The sequence below is a fragment of the Mytilus californianus genome, unplaced genomic scaffold (genome assembly GCF_021869535.1).
Source record: "Mytilus californianus isolate M0D057914Y unplaced genomic scaffold, xbMytCali1.0.p SCAF_2, whole genome shotgun sequence".
NCBI lineage: Eukaryota > Metazoa > Mollusca > Bivalvia > Mytilida > Mytilidae > Mytilus > Mytilus californianus.
In genome coordinates, this window is record NW_026262668.1 from 32,756,576 (window position 1) to 32,779,952 (window position 23,377).

The 23,377-nt window shown below is 30.7% G+C and overlaps 1 protein-coding gene across 3 annotated transcripts in view; it reads left to right on the top strand.

Moving 5' to 3' along the window:
* LOC127729719 (FYVE and coiled-coil domain-containing protein 1-like) overlaps positions 1–23,377 on the top strand; it is a 51,037-nt gene that overhangs the window by 9,309 nt on the left and 18,351 nt on the right. For 2 of the 3 annotated variants that reach the window (XM_052237585.1, XM_052237587.1), the window contains exons 5-14: positions 5,473–5,579; positions 6,248–6,391; positions 9,224–9,305; positions 11,199–11,422; positions 12,559–12,739; positions 13,872–14,483; positions 16,162–17,790; positions 18,708–18,848; positions 19,615–19,686; positions 20,008–20,055. In XM_052237585.1, coding sequence (XP_052093545.1) covers positions 5,473–5,579; positions 6,248–6,391; positions 9,224–9,305; positions 11,199–11,422; positions 12,559–12,739; positions 13,872–14,483; positions 16,162–17,790; positions 18,708–18,848; positions 19,615–19,686; positions 20,008–20,055 — 3,240 coding nt within the window. The remainder of the gene's footprint in view (positions 1–5,472; positions 5,580–6,247; positions 6,392–9,223; positions 9,306–11,198; positions 11,423–12,558; positions 12,740–13,871; positions 14,484–16,161; positions 17,791–18,707; positions 18,849–19,614; positions 19,687–20,007; positions 20,056–23,377) is intronic. The other variant, XM_052237586.1, reaches the window with a different exon arrangement.

The following is a 23,377-nucleotide window of genomic DNA, read 5'->3' on the forward strand; positions in this document are numbered from 1 at the left end:
TTATGAAACTTATACACAATGCTTATTTTCACAAAACACAGATCAAGTTTGAATTTTGGTGTTGTCACTTTAACCGTTCTAGAGTTATGCCCCTTTATAAATGGAAAAATTGCAAAATTTTTATTTTCTTCTAAATATCAAGTAATTTTTAAAATTGTAGTTATCTTCCTTTGTCCATGATTATAGTTGAATCAACTACTATCAATGCTTTATACAATGCAATGTTTAATTTTGACTTCCACTGATAAAACACAGATCAAGTTGAATTTGGGTAGTGTCACTTTAACCATTATTGAGTTATGCCCCTTTATAAATTGAAAGATTGCAAAATTTTTAGTTTCCTTTCTGTAACTTAAGTTTGCCCCAACCAAACATTATGAAACCTATACACAATATTCATTACCACAAAACTAAGATCAAGTACAAATTTTTTGTTTCCGTTTTTTAACTTTAGTTTGCCTCAACCAAATGTTATGAAACTTATACACAATGCTTATTACTACATAATACAGATTAAGTACGAAATTTGGTGGCGACACTTTTACCATTCTTGAGTTATGTCCCTTTATAAACAAAAAAATTGCTGAATTTTTCGTTTCCGTTTTCTAACTTTAGTTTGTCTCAACCAAATGTTATAAAACTTATACACAACCGTTCTAGAGTTCTGCATGTTTACAAATAGAAAAATTGCTGAATTTTTAGTTTCTGTTCTCTACTTAAGTTAGCCTCAACTAAATGTTATGAGACTTACACACAATGCTTATTACCATAAAACTCAGATCAAGTTAAAATTTGGGTAGCGTCACTTTTACCGTTCTTCAGTTATGTCTCTTTATAGATTGAAATAAACAATTAACTTCCCCATAGGCGACAATGATAGCCTTTTTTGGGATACAGACTTTAGAAAGTTGATTTTTTTAACAAAACCTTGCTAGAATTACAGAAAAGTTATTCGGACAGTATTTTTTGGTCCAAAAAATATAGGTTCGCGTTGCTTTTCTTAACATATTTTGTACTTATCTCCCATGCCTATCAATTTTGCACTTCAAAATACGTGTCTCGTCCTAGCGTTAAAAAGACATCTCATTTCCATTAGGGCTAAGGAAAATAATTTGTTTGGCCTTTGATATTATGAGAATGCACGAAGTCTCTAATAATAAAAAATAATGGGCACACATATCAACCAATCAGGATTAGCCATACTCTTAATTCTGAATACCATGTTATGCTCATAAAATGGCTGCGCCCATACAATCTAATGGTGTATTATAACCTTTAAAGGGAAACTTCGCAAAAAAATGAAAAATTGATATTATGTCCATTCTGTATAAAAAATCTCAAATTCATAAATATTAAAGTTTTATTCTGCTAGATAAGAGATCACCATCGATTTTAAATCTAGAGTATCAATTCTCTGCGTGCGGCCATTTTGACATCTTCTCGGTTTAGAAACCACGATATATCTATAAACCACAAAGGACCAAAACCAACAGTAACCTAATGTAGTCGTAATTGCGTGTCGATATCTTGTCAATCGTACGGTTGTTTTATCCGACTAACAAACTTGATACGGAAAATGTAATTATTTTTTAAATAACCATGGTCTGTCATTTTTAAACTGTTTATATGGGAATTAGTTAAAAAGTCAAAGTTCAAAGTCATAAATAAGTGTTCCGTGTAAAATTGTTTTCGAAAATCTAATTTGTTCATAATTTTTTTATGTAATAAACTTATTTAAATAAATTTTGGACCTTCCCTTATCTGATCACCAGCATGGCTAAAGGTATTACTCCCAAAGGTATTGTGAGGTGACACGTCCAGGTATTCAAGCGATTTCCTGTCGGGCTTGCAAGTTCATGCATCATTTCACTTCTGAGGGTATTGATCAGTGTACACGGCCGATAACTTGTAACTTTCCATCTTGAACTATCAGGTGTATAATATACATCTCTGTCTTGCGTGTCCGATAGTGATATACTAGTCATTACTAAACTCATACGCTTATTTATAAATAACATTTCTGGTGTAAAGAATATTATTTATGAAAATCTAAATAATTCCAAAAAAAGATTTGATAAAATATAAATCTATTTACATATTTTTTCAAGGGTAAATTGGGGAAAATGTAAGTATATACTCGTCAATAATGAAGGACATTTTGAAACATACAAGAAATATTGATTTAACAAAAATGTACGCACTTGTCGATCATTGGTTTATACGCCTGGATAGAAAGTTACGGAACTATAGATAGTCGCAATTTAAAATATATACATGTATATTGAATATAAGAAAGAAACATACATTTTGTTTAAACTGGGGTAAAAAATTTGTAAATAGTCCACGTATGCGAACAGTATGTAATCATTGGATGTCGATGGAATATTGTATATTAAAAGAAGAAGAAGAAGAATCAATTAGATTGTTCTCGAACAGTTGAAGAAATTCGTCATCATCACAATTGTTGGGTATAATGTATAATAATGTGAACATGGTTCTGAAAGTACCTTATGCCAAATTTCCTGTTCCGACATGCATGTAATATATATATGCCACTGGACGTGCACTAATGATCCCCAAAAAGTCTATTTGAAGAAATAAAGAAACTTCACTTCGGATAGACTGATAGTAGTTGTACAAAAATGTATTAACGAATATCGTATTAACGTCTGATCAGCTAGAGGGTTGATTAATTTATTACGTTAGATTGTTGGTGAATAAGCCATTCCCAATATTGCACTTATGCATAAAATATTAAATAAGAGTAACATGAGAAAAAATATAAATACGAAAAAGTCGCATATCTGGTAAAAAAAAGTCTCACTATCTATAGGATTTCACGTACAATTGCCATTCTTAATAGAAATAACGGACAGTCATTATAATACATGAATGACGGTACGCTTTGATAAAAAGGGGTGCCGCATATTATTCATCATCAATCTATTTTTTTCAAGTTTATACTTTCCTGTTATTCTTATCAGTTAACGCAGAGACATGTCACTATGCATCTCTAGTTAACAACATCAACTATATAAATATCTGAATCTGATGTGACTTACCGTTCATCTCTTGCTTTTTTTTTTTTCCTCTTTTTTTTTGTTGATTTGGGCATGATTTGGGCATGCAGGAACATTAACATTGTTAGATATACTTGTCTAATGGTTCCCAGGTTGTTGTTTTTTTGGGGGGGGGGGGGGAGGTGGCGTGTTGGAGGTCAAGTCTATCGAAAGTTACAAAATAAGAACGTTTTATTTATAAGAATTGAAAAGACGAATTATGTTCTTTGACGTAGGGTTTTAGTTCAGTGATTTAAATTGAGAAAATATCTAGTCAGAATTTAAATCGTTCCGGCAATCCACCATGTAAGACTCCTCTAAAATCGTGAATTGTCATGCTTCACAATCATCAGAATTTTCTTTGCATTGGTACATTCTGTATCGGTAGTGATTAACCATGACATTTCCGGATATAACAGAGCTACTTGTATATTACCTGCATGTGGTTAGGTGTCGTCCTATGAGGTCTTACGTATACAGTTTCACATTTATAGTGGTTTCTGATATAACAAGGTTTTATGACATTAATTCACACTTCTGCATGTTCAGTATACCACATTTTTATCTTATTTTCAGACCGAAAGGGGATGTGAATATTTTTCAGGAAAAATATTCAGTACCAAAGTATCAAATTAATTTCGGGATTTTTTTTCTTTCTTGGTATTAAATAACAGAAATTTAAAGAATAAACTGCTTGTCCGCTTTAGGTGTATTCTTGCCAGTTAAAACAGACTAATAATTATATGTGTATTTATGTCTCTGGTATAGACATGGTTTATGAATGAATTATAAGTCTTGCAAAAGTACAAGATATAAAGCACATTGAAAATTTATTCCGCCGGTCTGTCTCCATTCAAAAATAGGGAAAGTTGACATTAAATTGGTTCTGTCTTTTTTTTTTAAACATCGTTGGTCAAATAGCTAAAGTATTATACGTTGTGAGACTTAGAATATTTTAATAAGGACATTCCCGATTATGTATAATTTTTTTTTATGTTTTTCACACCTGAAAAGAATATTTGTTCGTAATTATTCGATTCCATTCCAAGAAGGACCTTAAATTTCCTGTCAAATTTTTAAACATCTTTTTTTCAAATAGCTGAAGTATTTATGAGTTGTGAGATTTAAAATATATTGATGAGAACATTAATTCCTGAATATGTAAATAAAGATCGCTTTGGATGGACCAAATTATATAATTGCAATTTTTAATGATCTATTTCAAATATTCAAGGTTACCGATTCTAATTTGAAATAGTACAATTTTTAGTTCATACACTCGTGTTTAGAAGGCTATTATTATTTATAAATTTATTCAATTAAATTAATTCAGTATTTCATGGTTACAAAAATAGTCAGCGGTCATAATTCATTTAAAACTGAGCTTACGCAAAATATAAAAATATACAACGGCTATCCAGTTATTGTGCCACCTTATTACTCCCCTAAATTAATTTTAATTCTTTTTTATATTTTCTGTGTCTAAAACTATCACTCCCGTTTATCATTCATACGAAATGTTGTTCACACCTGGAACGGTGAACCGTGACGGCTAAAATTCAATGAGTGAAGATCAAAAGATTAGAATTCCAGAATGCTAATCTTTTAATTACCTTGAGTTTAACCACGCATTCAACATTCACTAAGTGTCACAGAACAATACACATAGTATTTACACAGTACAAGCAGGAAATGTTTGCAAGACTGAAGCAAAAAGGTCAGAATACAAACATGTATTTTTAATACACTATCAATCATGTCAGTTTCATATGTTTGTTTAAGGTATTTGTCGGAAAAAAAAATCATAAAAATTTTCTATTGTATGATTTACTTTTATTACTAAAATTCGTATCAAAAATCCTTAAAACATAAATCCTACAATATAATTTTAAAAGTTGCACGGCTATCACTTTACTTTCTTTATTTTTAGTTGGTTAATAGCTACACCAAAAGTCGTCGATGCGCTTTAAATCGCTTTATTAGATGGTTAACGAACAAGACTTAAATGAGATTAATTCAACTCCCGGCATGCAAAAAGACTTAAACTATGTCACAGAAGTCAGGAAGTTCGTATAGATAAAATTAATAATTCCCAATTTTCTTCTTTATTAGTTTTCATATCCAAATAAAACTTGGTGAATATGTTTTTTATGGTATTATGAACATAATAAGATGATAAGTGAAAAATCGCGAATTTTCCCTTTAACTATATGATATGCAAGCGGGGGCATCATCTGTGTCCACATGTGGACACTATCCACATTTATTTGTATTTGTTGTAACTGCATAGTTGTATTTAACTTGTAAGCAGTTGTATTGGGGTAAAGTTTTATGCACCCTGTATATGGAATTAAACCAAGTAATTTCTTTATGTCTCTAGAATTTTCTTATTTTTCATCTTTTTAAATTTCAGTACAAGACATCTCTTGGCAAAGGAAGAGCATTCTTAAGGTTTTGTTTAGTGCATAATAGAATGGCAGATAGTTTACAGGCCTGTATTATCAATGGAAAAACAACAAGGTTAGTCTATTATATAACAAACATATGACAATAACATAACCACATTAAATACTGCACATTAAACACAACCTTTATCAAGATCAAGATAACGATCTCTCAATATAAAAATATAATCACATTTGCAATACAAGTACTTTGTTCCAATGTGATGACAAACATGACAGCTAAATTAAAATTCTTGATTATGATTGGATCCTCATTAAACAGTCTGAGGTTTTATTTTGCTTTCGTTCCAACAATGCTAAATATTGAATGTGCATGTATGATTGAGTAATATTAATGTTGAACATAAAATTGAGAATGGAAATGGGGAATGTGTCAAAGAGACAACAACCCGACCATAGAGCAGACAACAGCCGAAGACCACCAATGGGTCTTCAATGCAGCGAGAAACTCCCGCACCCGGAGGATGTATTAATTTTAGTGCAGAATATGATGTGATAATTTGTAGCACTGATAAGCAATAAATCAATACAGGCTAATAGAAACCTCTAGAAAATATCTACATAATGTAATATAATAGTAAATTTTGACATTTTGGCAAAATGTAATAAAAGTGATAATTCACATTCCAATAGACTCAACTTCAGATGACCTTATCTTGACACTATTATTAGCCACACATATTTACTTTATGAATTGTAATAACCAAAATTATTTTATTGCAGTGAATGGTTCTATCCAGAGTCAATATGGTTACACCAAGATAGGAACAGTGTATTAATCAGCGCTTTATATGATTTAAGTGGACTGCAGTTTGACCTTGCATCAAGTGGATATGACCTTGACAATGCATGGCCATCTTTTGCAAAGTATAGTATTTTGAATGTGGAATCTGTTATATAATCTTAATCTTTTGTAAAGCTAGTGGTAGAATCCTAGCTCTACGAGTAATATAGGGTACACATGTCATAAAAACAAAAAGGAACATAAGAGCTACAATTCTGAAGCTTTTGGCATATAATATCCTCCACAATAATTATTTACTGTTTGAATATAATAGATGGATTGAAATCAGACTTATTTAATAATGACTAGGCATTTCCCTTTTTGTGTTCAGATCCATTTCTCAGGTATCTATGTCTTTTCTATATGTGCTATATGGGTTTATCTCATTTTTTAAGGCTGTACGGTTGCCTATAATTGCTTACATCCACTTCATTTGAAGTCTGGTAGATAGTTGTCTTATTAGCAATCATACCACATTTCCTTATTTTTAGCTCACCTGGCCCGAAGGGCCAAGTGAGCTTTTCTCATCACTTGGCGTCCGGCGTGTGGCGTTCGGCATCGTCGTCCGTCGTCGTTAGCTTTTTACAAAAATCTTCTCCTCTGAAACCACTGGGCCAAATTTAACCAAACTGGGCCACAATCATCATTAGGGTATCTAGTTTAAAAAATGTGTCCGATGACCCCACCAACCAACCAAGATGGCCGCCATGGCTAAAAATAAAACATCGGGGTAAAATGTAGATTTTGGCTTATAACTCTGAAACCAAAGCATTTAGAGTAAATCTGACACAGGGTAAAACTGATTACCAGGTCAAGATCTATCTGCCCTGATATTTTCAGACAAATCTGACAACCTGTTGTTGGGTTGCTGCCCCTGAATTGGTAATTTTAAGGAAATTTTGCAGTTTTTGGTTATTATCTTGAATATTATTATAGATAGAGATAAACTGTAAACAGCAATAATGTTCAGCAAAGTAAGATCTACAAATAATTTGTCATGACCAAAATTGTCAGTCGACCCCTTTAGGAGTTATTGCCCTTAATAGTCAATTTTTAACAATTTTTTGTAAATTTTTGTAATCTTTTACAAAAATCTTCTTCTCTGAAACTACTGAGACAAATTTAACCATACTTGTCCATAATCATTATTAGGGTATCTAGTTTAAAAAATTCGTCCAATGACCCCGCCTTCCAACCATCATGGCCGACTTGGTTAAAAATAGAACATAGGGGTAAAATGCAGTTTTTGGTTTATATCTCTGAAACTAAAGCATTTAGAGCAAATCTGACAGTTGGCAAAAATGTTCATCAGATTTAGATTTATCTGCCCTGAAATTTTCAGACGAATCCGACAACCCGTTGTTGGGTTGCTGCCCCTGAGTTAGTAATTTTACAAAAATTTTGCAGTTTTTTTTTTGCTTATTTTAGCGGGTCAGGAGAAATCGCGAAAATAAATTCCGCGAAAATTTATGCATACGTTCGATACTTTCTAATAGCTAAAGCGTTTTGTAAACTATCTATTTTTTTCCGTTCGATGGATCAATAACGGTTTATGTTAATTTAAACAATATAAATGCCAAATGCCATTGTTCACTGGCTATCAGATGTTAATTAGTTTTTTGGTTACATTATAAAATAAATAATAATATAAGAGTGTAAGGTACGATTGTCAGGTATTTTATCCTTATAAATTAGTGTCAAATTATATAAGAGTTGCAAGTCACTCATGATAATTTTATAATCTAATTAGTACATCAAAGGTCCGGTCAATTTCGTAACTAATCAACCGTAACATTTTCAAGAAGTTTGTACACCTGTGACAAATAACTATGTACCGGTATTCTATTGATTAAATGTATCAAAATATAATCCATAAATAAGACGACATGCAGGTAGAACAATCATTTAACCCGTGTTTGTCAATTTTTAAAACTTTTTAACTGCAACCATTTCAGTATCCGCCAAAATATTGAATTGGAATTAAAGAATCCACCAAAATAAAAACCGCCAAAAATTTTCGTATACTTTGTTGCCCCTAAATCGCGAAATTTTACACCCACAAAAATAACCAGCTATACGGTATGAGATTCCATAATGAAAAACTTAAACAATATAAGGTTGGAAAGAAAAGAATATTTTCCAGACCAGGAAACTTTATAACATTGTATAGGATTGTATATCATATTTTATTGTATTATACTTTCATGAAATTAAGAAGTAGTATGCTTGTCTATATGAAACTCAACGACTCTTTTCACAAAAAATGTTACGAGTAAAAACACTCGTAAGTCATAAACATTTCCATATAACTTACGATCAATTTCAGTAGTAAGATTTTTGTGAAAAGAGCCCCTGTTCTTTTGATACATGTATTTATAGCATTATCAGGGTAACTTGCTGTTAAAGCTGTAGTAGTAAGGTCATTGTTTACAGCTTTTGTGCAAACAATTTATTATCAATTGTAAAAATGTTTATGGTTACATATACTTAGACCCAAACTATTTAGCTGACTATTTTTGAAAAAAAGATTTAGGTTTATTATAATTTTCTATTGTTTGTTCATATGTCATGAACTGTCACAGGTTCACTATCAATGAATACTTTATGATCATTGATATTGTAAAATATCAGCTGTGAGTCACATTGTGAACTTTCTTGTTGATTACTACAGCGAACAAGCCAAAAAAGTTTCACATTATGTCAATAATTGAAATAGAACTTATCACAGTTTTTTTTCATTAGAGTAAAACTTCTATTTTACTCTAATGAAAAAAAAACTGTGATATGAGAATTTGGAGAATCTGAACAGAGGGATATATGCACAGAGAAGTGTGATCTATAACTGTTGATTTAGTACAAGGTTTACTGACAAGGAAAGCATATGCTTTTATTTGTTTGTTATTATTATTTTCTAGGAAGAGTCTTGGGTCACATCACACTTGGAATATGCCATCAAGGACATCAAGTATGAGTAGTTTAATCAGTATTCCTGGGCAGGTAAACTTATTTCAATTCAAAACAAAATTAACAATTTAGTTAAATGTTATATTTGGTAGTCATACAATTGAATTTCTGCAGGAAAGCATGAAAGGGTAATTTTGGACTGCATTTTAATACAAAGGGGAAAAATGTGTAGTTTAAAAAGTTACCAAAGCATTTTTGATAGCCAAAGTAAAGTTTAATATACATGAAATATCACTGTTAAGATCAATGACCAAATTTATTAATCATCAAAATCAGTTTGTTCATTTCAGCTGTTTTGATAAATTTCATTTATGTCAAGCTGTTCCTCTGAAAGGTAATACTTATTGAATAAATCGTAAATTTATTTCAATAAATGATTAGAATTTAATGGTCTTCAAAATAACATGATTTAATAAAATTGATTTTATTTCTTATCAAAAGAGAGCAAATGAATGATTTTTTTACTGTATATGAACATATGTCCTTTGATTGAGTTAAGCTATTTCAGTTGATATTTTATAGTGTGTCTTTCTATGTTGTGATGTTACACTATTGTTTCAGGAAAAAGGGTGGAGGTTTGGTACCATTAAAACGTTTAAACCCGCTGCATTTGTTTGCACCTGTCCTAAGTCAGGAATCTGATGTTCAGTAGTTGTCGTTTGTTGATGTGGTTCATAAGTGTTTCTCGTTTCTCGTTTTTTATATAGATTAGACCGTTGGTTTTCCCGTTTGAATGGTTTTACACTAGTAATTTTTGGGGCCCTTCATAGCTTACTGTTCGTTGTGAGCCAAGGCTCCGTGTTGAAGACCGTACTTTGATCTATAATGGTTTACTTTTATAAATTTTGACTTGGATGGAGAGTTGTCTCATTGGCACTCATACCACATCTTCTTATATCTATTTATGAGTTTGTTTATCCCTTTTGTATCTTTAGCCTCTCTTTTTTACCTTTCGCTAAATTAGTTTTTAGATGCAAACAATCAGCTTAATACGGTAATATATGTGAAAATTTGCACTGACTTGTTAAAAGTTAAATATTTTGGCATCATTTTCAAATTTGATTATCATACAATCCTAGGGAACCTTTTTTCTTTGACGTCCCTTACTATTATGCTTTGCCACAAAATTATGCTGAAGCATTTTGTTTTTTGTTAATCTGTCTGTAACAGCTGATTTCTTTACGAAATTGACTATGGATTAATTTTCTTCTTATTTGGTAGAAAGCTCCTTTAAAATAAAATTCAAGTGAATGCTGTTGACAGTAAAATACAAGTCTATTTTGGTTTTCTTTCATTTTTGAGTTATTCCCCTTGGGAATGCTAAAATACCAAAATCAATAATTTTACATATGTTAAGATAGATTTTCAACATCAAAACTTTTATGAGTTGTCTCCTAAACAATTAGCAAGATTGAAGCTTTCCACTTCTAAGCTTACATTGGTTGAAATCGTTGGTATATTAGAACATTTCTTACAATCACCTAATACAGTTCAAAACAAGTTAAAACAGCTTTTTGAAAATAGTTTTGTCTCCAACAAATTAAATTCCCCCCCAAGTTCTGTAGCACAACTTCAATTGTAATGATACCTAAACAAGTGCTATCTTTAATTTGAATAAAACTGCAACCACCATTGCATATTGTTATAAGGATTGTTTCCCTTTGAAAAAGGAATATCTTTAAAATTTTTAATTTAGAATATTTTTTTTGTTTATTTAGACTAAATTTAATTTAACCCACCATTTTTTTGGGGGAAAATGCCTGTACCAAGTCAGGAAAATGACAGTTGTTTTCCATTCTTTCGTTGGTTGATAAATTCTAACGTTTGATTATTAGTTTTTATGGACTTCCACTTTTTGAATTTACCTTGGAGCTTGGTATTTTTGTTATACTTTTTTTTGTTCATGTTTTACTTTTATATAAATAGCAGGATGCATCACTCCACAGATTTAACTTATCTACAACACCTATAGACACGGATGATGTTATTCATATGAGTCCAGGATCACACATCTCAGAGAGGATGCCTTCATGTTTGACAGAAAACACAGAGGCACATAAACAAGAATTAGAAGTTTTACAGCAACAACTGAATGAGGTTAAAGACAAGAACCAACAAATAACAAAGGAACACGAGGACCTAAAACAGAGGTGATATTTATGTTATGGGAAAACATCCTACATAAAACAATTTAATTTTAAAAAATTATCCCAATTGATGACTTTCATTTTTTATCAATGATTTATTGCACATTCATTAAAAAAAAAATGAATCTTTTTGTTCTTCCCTCTCCTGTTTCAAGGTCATGTGATAGAAAATATTGCTTTCAATTTGTGTCTGCAGTTCATTGTTTGCTTCATTGGAAAACCTTTTCCCCATGAAGCCTTTTCGATTAGAACAAAACTTTTCAGCAATGATTGTCAGGGTATTTAGTTTGAAATTTATATTTGATATTCTAGCAAAGTCAACTGATATGACTGTTGAAATGAAGCTGATATTTTGGTTGCTAACTTCTATGTCATTTGATATCTTGTGAAGGGCTGTCTCATTGACAGTTATACCACATTTTCTTATTTTTACATTGAAACAGGAGAAAATAGTAATTTTATGGCTATTTCTGTCTTTTGATGATATTTCAGTGTTCTCTCTACTTTTAAAATCTTTGCTGTTCACAGATGATAGTGTTATCAGTCTAAATACATATATTATGAATTATGGCTACTCATTGCAAAATTTACTTCAGCAAGGCACTGGAAGAGTTCCAATATTGGATATATTGATACTTTGCTATTGCTAATATTGTGTTTACTTCAAATTGAATATTTCAATATTTTATTTTTAACTAAGGGGTTGCAAAATTCTCCATACTTAAATGATAAATGATAATTAAAGTTAAATGTAAGAAAGAACTGAGGATCTGCCAGTTACATTGAACATTTACAAGTACCACCCTTGCTAACCCCCTAAATTAACTCTGTTATTACAAGGTACAAAGATTCTAACAAATCATTGAAACATTGCCAATTTGACCTAGCACATTATCGTGAATTTCTAAATCCTACAAAGAATTAAAACTCTTGACAATGAAAAAAAAAAAAAATTCAGATAAAAAAATCAATTTATTGTATAAAATAAAATTGAGAATGGAATACAAATTTGAAGGCAAGAATCATACTTTGTTGAAGCCTCTTGAACAGTCAGCATTTTCATACTGAATGGTTTTTTAAGATTCTTTAAAAAAAAAAAAAATATTTGTTTCCTTTATTAGATTTATATTTTTTTCTAGATATGATCGATTAGTTTTAGATCAAGAATCAAAACAGACTGAATGGGAAATGAAATACACACTGAAAACTGATGAAGTAGACAAAGTCAACAAACAGATAATGTCTCTTGACAATCAGTTACAAAATCAGAGAGAGGCTCATAGTAAACAAGAAAGTGAAAATATCAAAATGCAGTTTGAGGTCAGTTAACTTTGTACTTAAATGATTGTTTAAAAAAATATATATAGAGCAAAAATATTTTCATCAGCATGTTTACATTGGAAATTTTTCGTACAGGCCAGTGCAATCAACTGAATTGTTTTTGTAAATTACCATCATGTCAGATAGATTTTGACCACCATGTAAAGGATAAAGAGATGTGGTACATTGTCAATTAGATATTAGTTTATTTCACATTGACCTTATTGAGATCTGCTTAAGGTGCATTGAACTATATTTAGACATTTATTGATTTCTCCAACGATGCATGACCAAAACGATGTCTTGACACTTAATAAATTGAGTGGTATTTGTTCTTAAAAATGTACTAAAACTACTATAAGAAATCCATTTGAAAAAGAAAAGAAAAGAAGGGTACATATAAGACAAAAAAACAAACCCAAATTGGTCGAGAGATTATGCATTTACTGACCTAAACAGATATTGCAGACTTTGTCTTGAAAGGAAATCATTTGTTTATGATATCATAGGAAATTTCAGGAATGAATATAGACACTGCTTGGTCCATCTGCCCATCTATTTATTTATTTGTCCAAAAGAAATGGTAACCTGATGATAACTTAGGTTTGTTTTAAGTTTTTTTGTTCTACTGTGGTATAAAAGGTATTGACCATCAAAATACAGATAATGTCTTTTTAAAAATTATGTCCCTTGAAAATTGAAAATTCTAGCTGATAATTTGGATTTTCAGGTTATACCTTTATTTTGGTATTATTGAACATTTACTAATAATCCACACATAGTATGTTGTATTTGTGGACCATTTCAGTTAATGTAGATTCAATTGTTTCATCAGTACCAAGTTTTGTGGTTAAGGAAAAATTGCTTTTTTGTCGATATTTAATTTTTTTGGTTTTGCAAAATTCTGCATACAAGTCTATAAATAATTTGTACTCTGTTGAACATTTAAATTCTGGGTTCACCTGTACCAATGAAATATAAGGAAATTGGTACACCATGAATAATAAAGAATTCACAGTAACACAGAGACATTCATTGATTTAACTAGTAAGAATATGTTTGATACTACTGTCAGTACAGAATTAAAGACTTAGGATAGTTTCGTCAAAGGTCATATTTATTTGTTATTTAGGTTAGCTCATTACAACAGAATGCTGCATCAGTGAAAGATCAAAATGATGCTATGGAGGCTGAAATGTCAGTGTTAAGAGACAAACTGACAAAACAAGAAGAGAAAAATCAAGATTTATTGAACAAGATTGAAAGTTTACTTCAGGAAAAAAATGATGAGGCAAAAACTCAGAGAAGTTCTGTTGATAAACTTCAAGAAACATATGAACTAGTGAAAGGTTTAGAATCAGAAAATATGACATTGAAAAATGAAAATAAAGAGTTGAATGAAAAATGTGGGAAACTACAATCAAATATGGACGAGATTGAACAAAGCCGAATTTCGTTAGAAAACATATTAGAAAATAACAAAAAAGAACTCCAGGAAATGCAAAATAAATTATCAAAGATGGATATTCAAAAGCAGACTCTAGAAAGTCAAGGTCAAAGTTTGAACAGAGAAATAGCTTCTTTGAAAGAATTCTATGAAACTGAAAAAGGAGATACAGAAAAAGTTAAAGGGAAATTTGAAGAAAAGGTAGAGCTGGTAAAAAATTTAGAATTACAAATAGATGAAGTGAAGGTTCTTTTGAAGATACTGGTGTCTGGTGTGAATATACCAGAGGATACTGAGGTAAAGCTTGCTAAGTACTGTATATTCAGAAATTATTGTGTGCGTTTATTATTGCGATTTTTGAAGAATGGACAAAAATGTGAGATTAATTATTGCAATTTCAGGCAAATCTGCGTACAGATATATTATCAGATATCATTATGCGAGTTCTTATTGTTGCGATACACACCAAGTCGCATTTTTCGCATTAATAAAAGCCTCGCAATTATTTCTGAATTTACAGTAACAAGTAAATATTTTAACACCTATTTTTTAGAAAATATTTGTATTCATGGCCTTTTCTGTGAACATCCATTGTAACTACATGTTCATAAATGTTTCAGAAATGTATAAAATTATAAATGAGACAACAAACCAAATATGATCAAATATATTTAATTAGAATGCATCTTACACAACTATGTACTAGGTCAGTTTTCAGAACTTTTAAGACTACAAATATAAACAATATATTTTACAAATATAAACAATATATTTGAATAAATGGTTAGAAAGTCAATTGTATTATTACTGTCTTTAAGATGGCTGCTATAACAAATGAAAAAGATCCTGCATTTGTTTAAACAACACTTTTTAGACTGGAATTTACCATCAAATTGATAATAACTTAATCAGCTTGTAACTTTAACTGGTCAATCTGTTATATGATTTTCTTCTTCTAGTTAAGAATGCCATTTTGTGTTCCCTTTTTATGGCATTAAGATACTTTGCAACAGCATGCTTTTAACAGAATCTTTGCAAAACATTAGACCATATAGTTCATAGAAGCCAGATAATCAATATAGGCTTCTCGGAACCTTCAGCTTTAGCACTGAAAGGTTTAAAGTTTTGCTTTTATGGGGAAGCAACTTTCCTCAACATGTTTTCTTTTTTTTGTAACAATCAGAATTACCTGACAATCTTTCTTGTCTATTGACTGAATACATGTATGATCTGATTAACTAATTTCATTATCAAAATATTAAAACAAGGAGATGTGGTATGATTTCCAATGACACAGCTGTCCATCAGAGATCAAATGAATTGGATGTACGTAGCTATAGGTCACCGTATGGCCTACAACAATGAGCAAAAGCCAAACTGTATAGACAGCTATAAAAGGCCATGCAGACATGACAAAATTTAAAATAATTCATAAGAGAAAACCAAAAGCCTGATTTATGACAAACAATACAAGAAAAATATGGGACAGACAACAACCAACTACAACAACTACATTACAGGCTCTTGGCTTCGGACAGGCACATTGAGAACTAATGTGGAAGGGTTAAACATGTTTGTGAGTGCTCAACCCACCCCTAACCTGGGAAAGTGGCATAACAACACATCATTAGAACTAACTGTAAAAATAATTTGGAAACTCATCATATTGGAAAGAAGCACAAAAACAACTTACATAATGACATTAGACACAAAGTACAGATATACAATGTAAGAGTACTCACAGATACCATGAGCTAATTACAAGTGACTTAAAACTAATAAATAAACCATTTTCTACCAGAATAAGCAATGTTCTCTCTTCATGAATATACATGTACTATTTGTCACTGGACATGCAGCAAATAACAGTTAATCAGTTATGTTACCTTTGAAACTATGAGATTAAATTTCCTTTAATTTCTTTTATGAGATGGGTACCTTATATTCAAAGAATTTGTAATTGTTTTTTTTCCAGGTTCCTGAATCTCTTAAAAATAGTGAAGTTGGTGATCTTCTACACAGCATGATAGAACAGTCTCTAACTAATACATGCATAAAAGATAAAATGGAAAAACTTGAAAAGATTCTTGAAACTGAGTCTCATCATTATAAAGTAGAGATTGAAAATAAAGAAAGACAGCTACAGGAGCTTGAAAGTTTAAATAATACTCTACAAACAGAAAAAAGTGATAGAGAGATTAGATACACAACCACTGAAGAGACTCTGCAAGCACAAGTGAATTATTTGGGTGAACAAAACTCACAGACAGAGCACAAAATTGTAGAATTGAATGGAATCAAAGAAGCTCTTGAACATGAAAGATCTGAACTACAGAGGAACTTTTCAAATCAGACAGATGTCTTAGACAAAACTGTTCAAAACTGTGATAATTTAGAAAAGAAATGCAAATCTGTAGCAGAAGATCTCAAGAAAATAGAAGAACAAAATAAGCAATTAGAATCAGAAAATTGGTCATTGCAGGAAAAAATGATACAAAAAGAGAATGAACTGGTTGAGCTTCGTCAAAAGTCAGTCCGAGTAGAGGATGAATTTCAACAAAAACACAATAGTGAATGTAATCTTACATCAAAACTTCAAGCACAAATTGAAGAAAATGAAAGAACAATTAAAGAAATGAAGCATACTATTTCTGAATTAAACATCTCTGTTGCAGATAGCCATAAATCAGATGAGGAACATAGTATCAAAATTAAAGAAAGAGAAGCAGAAAATATAAAATTGTCAAATAAATTAACAACTTTTGAAAAAGATCTTAATGAAAAGAATGTGATTCTGCAGACGGAATCTAACAAACTTTGCACATCATTAAGAGATAATGCAAGTCTAGAAGAGAAGTTAAAGGATTTAAAAGAAAAGCAATTTGACCTAGAACAACAATTGGCTAATTGTGTCAAAGAAAATACAAATCATCAACGACAAAGACAAAAGGCATTAGATAAACTTGAAATTGAACGTCATACATTAAAAAAGCATTTAGAGGATGCTTTAAAAGATATTGAGTCTATAAAACAACAATTGACTCATACGTCTGCTGAACTAGATATTGCTTATACAGAAAAAGAAAAACTGGATTCTGAGAAAAATGACCTTATATTGAGACAAGATGAACTGGATGAAAAACTGAAACATTCAGAGGATGAAAATGAGATTCTTACAAAAGAGAAAATCGATTTGACAAATGAAATGAAAGAAATGACATCACTTAAACTAGTCTTAGAAAAAGAATTAGATACTTTTAAAGATCAGGTAGGAAATCTTCATGAGAAAGTTGAATGTTTGCAGATGGAAAAACAGAAGGGAGACAATGAAAAGCATGACTTAGAATTACAAATTGCTGAGTTGAACAAAGACCTGTCTTTGAAAACTGAAGAGATTTTCAAAGCACAGGAATCCAGGGAAAATGTGGAGAAGGAGCTTAATGAATTAAGGTTAAACTTTGAAGAAGGAAAACAGAGTACAGAATCTGAGAAAGAAAGGTTAAAGATTGAACATGAAAAAGAAGTAGAAGTTTTGAAAAGTGAATTATCTTCATTGCAGTTCCAGCTGAGTTCAGAACAAATCAAGTTTGAACAATCTTTGCAGGTAACTTTAATAAACCTTGATAATGATAGGCTATTTTATTAGTTTCATAATGCAGTAAAGGTACTGATAACATAATTTATCCATTTTAAAAAATTGTACCATAGTTTTTCTCCTGGAATTATAGCAACAGTAACAAAATAAACTCTTATAAGATGAAGGTTACCTAACAAATCCTTCCTAAAATAGAGATAAACCACTCTATTAGAAAAGTTTGGACACATGTATAAACAAGTAAAAAACACTTGATAAGAAAAATTTAGTTCTTACTCAAAAATAAAAATTTGAACAAAAACCTTTTCCTCCAACTACATGTAATTGGAAAAAAACTAAACCACAACTATTTGGGATTTATTGAAAAATAAGATTTTAAACACAAAGTAACTAGAAAAATATACTCCTGTCTATTGTCTATTGTTGAATACAGTGTGTTGGCCTCTAGATGTCTGTGGTTTTTTTTGTCATTGCATTGTTGTCTCATTGAGGCATACCCCACATCTCTTTCTATTCATTAAAATCATGTTACTATGTTTCATAATACAATGTGTGTAGCAGACATGAGGTTATGACAAGTAAGCAAAGTAAGTGATATATACATATGGTGTCTGGATAATATCCTTTTGATCATACACAGAGTTACTTCTAAACTAGAATACGGTCAAGACTCAACTAAATTTATTTATCTTTGTGAATGCCAATTTCAGGGATTGAGGAAAAACAATATTTTTGTGGATGCATGATTGCTTGATTTTAAAGAATTCTGTAAACAAGCCTATGGGAAATTTGTATATTGTTGAACACTTTTAAAGATCCTTGATTTAATGTTCCTATGAAATCTATGAAATGATCTGTATCTATATTTCCTTGACTGAACTTATACTTCTTTTCATTTTAACCTTATGATATTTTTTTTATTTCAGACATTTTCAGATCAGGATTCCAGTATTTCAGGTATGAAAGAGAAACAATCAAAGCAAGAAGAATTGATAGCAACACTAGAGCAAGAAATGTCAGAAATTAAATCTAACACATCATTGAAACAAAGTCAGCAACAACAGGAGGTAAGGTTAAAAAAGAGGTCAGATCTTCTCATGTTTATCTTGTGTGAATAAGGAATAACACAAATTATTAAACATTTAGTTATGTTCCAGTAGACAATGTCCATTTACTTTGGCTACTTTTGGGAAAACCCCCTTCAAAAAATCTTATTAGAAAAAATGGTGATTGACTGCCATAGTCTTGACTTAGAGCAAGTACTTTGAATCAAAGTTGTTGTTTGAGCCAGGTTTTAAAGTGAGCAAAACCTCACCCTTGCAAATAATGTATAAGATTGGACTCCATGTTACAGGTCTGTATAAATCCCATATAGACCAAGAAATCTCAGAAAAGAAATTTACGTTGACAGGATAGATAGGAGACCGAAAACAGACTACAAAAGCCTGATCAAACTTCTGTACAAAAAATATAACTTTTAAAAGGTCATATCAAAGCAATTCTACAAAAAAAAAATTACAAACTGTATGCGAAATGTGTTCCAAATAGAATGAGCTAAATGCTGTACATTATTTCAGTTTAACTATCAGTAATTCTCAATTTTTTGCAAAGAGCCAACCAATATAAACCAAATTCACATAACATAGGTGACTGTGGCTGATTCAAAACAAATAATAAAAGTATAAACCTAAAAAAAAAAATCAGCATTACTAAAGTAATGTTCAATATTTTTTTCAAAAACAAACCTGTACATGTGAGCATGGTATTTTAAGACCTTTTTTATTCTGTTTTCTGTATACCTGTATATGTTTGATTTAAAACATCTAATTTTAGCTTGAGAAACTAAGGTTGCTCATCAGTTCAATAGAGGAAGAGAAAAAAGACCTTACTTCTAAGCTCCAGGAGGTAAATACAGCATAAATAGACCATAGAAGTATCTGTAAATATTTCTTATTTCTGCATTCTCATGAATTATACTCAATAATACAATTAAATAATTTAATGCTTTATTAAACTTACTCAGAATATTTTCAAGAAATAATTTGAGGCTTGCAGACCATTATATTTCATCTGAAATTTAATTTTAAAATCAGAACTTTCAAGTGTTATTTATTAATGAACAGCATTTCACTCAAAATAAACGAGAAACCTTGATGATTGTATTTACCTTATCAAAAGCAGACTTCCTGATAATTCAAGTAAAGTCTGTTTTTATTTCATTTATAGGTTTCTCAAGATTTAGAAAGTCAAAAGTCATTGGTTCTATCATTACAGGTACAGTTATGTCAAATATATATGTAAAACATACTGTGGATTCAATAACTATGTAGTTGATATTTTATAGTGTGTCTTTCTATGTTGTGATGTTACACTATTGTTTCAGAAAAAGGGTGAAGGTTTGGTACCATTAGACCGTTGGTTTTCCTGTTTGAATGGTTTTACACTAGTAATTTTTGGGGCCCTTTATAGCTTACTGTTCGGTAAGCCAAGGCTCTTTGTTGAAGACCGTACTGTGACCTATAATGGTTTACTTTTATAAATTTTGACTTGGATGGAGAGTTGTCTCATTGGCACTCATACCACATCTTCTTATATCTAGATACCAATTTCTTGTAACCAAGGAAAAATTGAATTTTCCTGATTTTATTAAATTTTGTATACAATCTTAAAGGAAATTGGTAATTTGTTAAACACTTAAAGGAGTAGGTTCATGTAGGGCTAAAATTAGCCCTAAGATTTTATGTTTCTAAAATTAGGCCAAAATACTACAAATTTCACAAAAATATAGTTGTGATATTACAATGTACTATTAATGCAAAATAAGATTTTTTTAGCACCTCATATTATAAATTATGAAGTTATATCCCCTTAAATATGCATTATTTGTGTGGTAACATCTGTTTTGGTGCAAATTTTCCATAATTTAGGACAGTATTCAGCATATTTAACTTTAGCCACCATCCCCGATCCAGAAAATGTTTGTTTCTATGAATTTTATGTAAGCATAGGCACCTTTTTTTTGCAGAACATTTTGGATCATGGGTTGCAGCAATATAAACACTGATTTAAACAATGTCATAAAAAGTTGTTGAAAATTTTGTCAGAAATCAACTTTTAATGTTGGAATCAGTGTTTACATTGAACAGATGGAAAATATATTATTGAGTGTATTGAATGAATACAATATCACATAACAGAGTATTATTTAGATTAAGAGTTTATTAAGAATTCTAGAAAATTGGAAAGGTTTAGATCATGCAATGTTACTCCAGTGTTGTCATTACTTTTATTCTGAAAAAATGGCTTTCCTTTGACAACACACAATCTACTGTCATGAAAATTTTTTTTTTTTAAATTTAACATACTTACTTAACAAATGTATAAGGGAATTTTTTTTTCAAATATCACATTATTATCAACATGATCAACAACATTGAGAAAAAATAATTTCAGTTATACACCGTACTGAACCCTTAATGGTCAACATGTTTAATTATTTTATGAATACTTGTGGACATACATAGATGAGACAGCAGTATATTTATTTTTTGAAAATAAAAAAATGATCATTATTTAAATGAGATTCAATTCACACAATGCATTTATATGATGCAATTATATGATGCAAATGAATGCAATGATTTCACAGAGGATTTTTCTATCTTAAAAATCTATATGGAACTATTTCTTTATTTCTTGGTCTTGTCAGAATTGTGAACTATCATTTTGCAATTATAGTGCAGCTGTAAGAAAAAAATATACCGGTACACAGAAAACACTGAAAAATAATTTTTTAGTCTTACATTTCAGACAGGATAAATCTCAAACTATATTTCTCATAGACATATTCTTGTCAGTGATGCATAATTTAAAAAAGAACTTAGTACAAAAAAGTTTTATCCCTGACCTCGTCAAACCAACAAAATTAATGTGTTGTCTCTTGAATCTAATGTATACCAGTGTAATGGTCATGTTTGAGTTGCATAACTTCCGGCTTATTGTTCTTGTACCTGGAATATTAGAAATAAAGCTAACTCTGGACTGTTAGTGTAGTACAAATCAGGATACCCTCATTCAAAATAAACATATCTAAAATCCTTTTTTTTTTTTCATTAAAAAGTGAACAATGCAACAAGAAAGTGGTGAATGACTTAGTTATCTCCCATCCTGAGACAAAAATCACACTGATTATTGTTAATATCTTAACCTTTTCATTGGCTTCATCAACAAGTGACACCTCACAAAGAATTTGTAAATTCCTTTCTATTCAACTGATAACCTGTAACAGTCATTTTTACTACTGGTACTTACCTTGTAATGACATTGAATAGAAATATCTATCAAGAGCAGAATTGCTGTAAAGGTAAGTCTTTGTTGATGCATTATTATCAGGATAATATAATATGCACATGATCACAATAGTATAAAACCACAGTGCTGAGTGGTGACCATACATACATGATCACAGTGGTGTGACCATACAAACATGATCACAGTGGTGTGACCATACAAACATGATCACAGTGGTGTGACCATACATACATGATCACAGTGGTGTGACCATACATACATGATCACAGTGGTGTGACCATACATACATAATCACAGTGGTGTGACCATACATACATAATCACAGTGGTGTGACCATACATACATGATCACAGTGGTGTGACCATACATACATAATCACAGTGGTGTGACCATACATGTATGATTACAGTGGTGTGACCATACATGCATGGTCACAGAAGATATGGCCAAAGAAGAGTATGTGGCCAAAGGAAAGCCATTTTTTCAGAATAAAAGTAATGACAACACTGGAGTAACATTGCATGATCTAAACCTTTCCAATTTTCTAGAATTCTTAATAAACTCTTAATCTAAATAATACTCTGTTACATGCAGTTTTGTGAGTTGAAACATGTATTTTCATCTATTTAGAAGATATTTTTTTTACTCGGGTAAATTAATCAATGAGTGATGGGTTTCTCTTATAGTGTGTGATAACATTTTATGAGGGAATTCGATGTTTGCTAAAACCACAGTTCATTTCAACAAACTTTATGACAATACCACTATACCAATCAAAATGAATTTTTTTGCAGTGTTTTAAGAAATGAATTTACTTTGTATCAATGTATTATTTGTGAAACATTTAATGTTTTAAAAGGGCGAATTTTCTGTATAAAGTCAATAATTATGTAATTATAAGCCCAAACTTTCTTTTGCCTTAAATGCGCAAAGGAAAGATCCGAAACTTTACCAATACAGAACAACATGATTTTGAAATTTTAGCAAAATTTTTGGTTGTCAAATTTTTATTCGTTATTACAAAAAATGAACTTAAAATATCTGCCATTTTCTCCCTACTCAGTTTACCCCTATTACTTATTATGATGTGGACCAATCATTGTTATTGAATCTTACGCAATTTGATTGGATTAAGTTATTATTAGTTCCTTCAAACTGTTTATTTTTTTCATACATGTATATTGATTAAATCAGATCGTGCATGAATGTGTACAGTAACTTAAATGGCCTTCAAACTGGACATTGGACGAGTCCATATTATTTTTTAATCAATGAAACTAAAGGT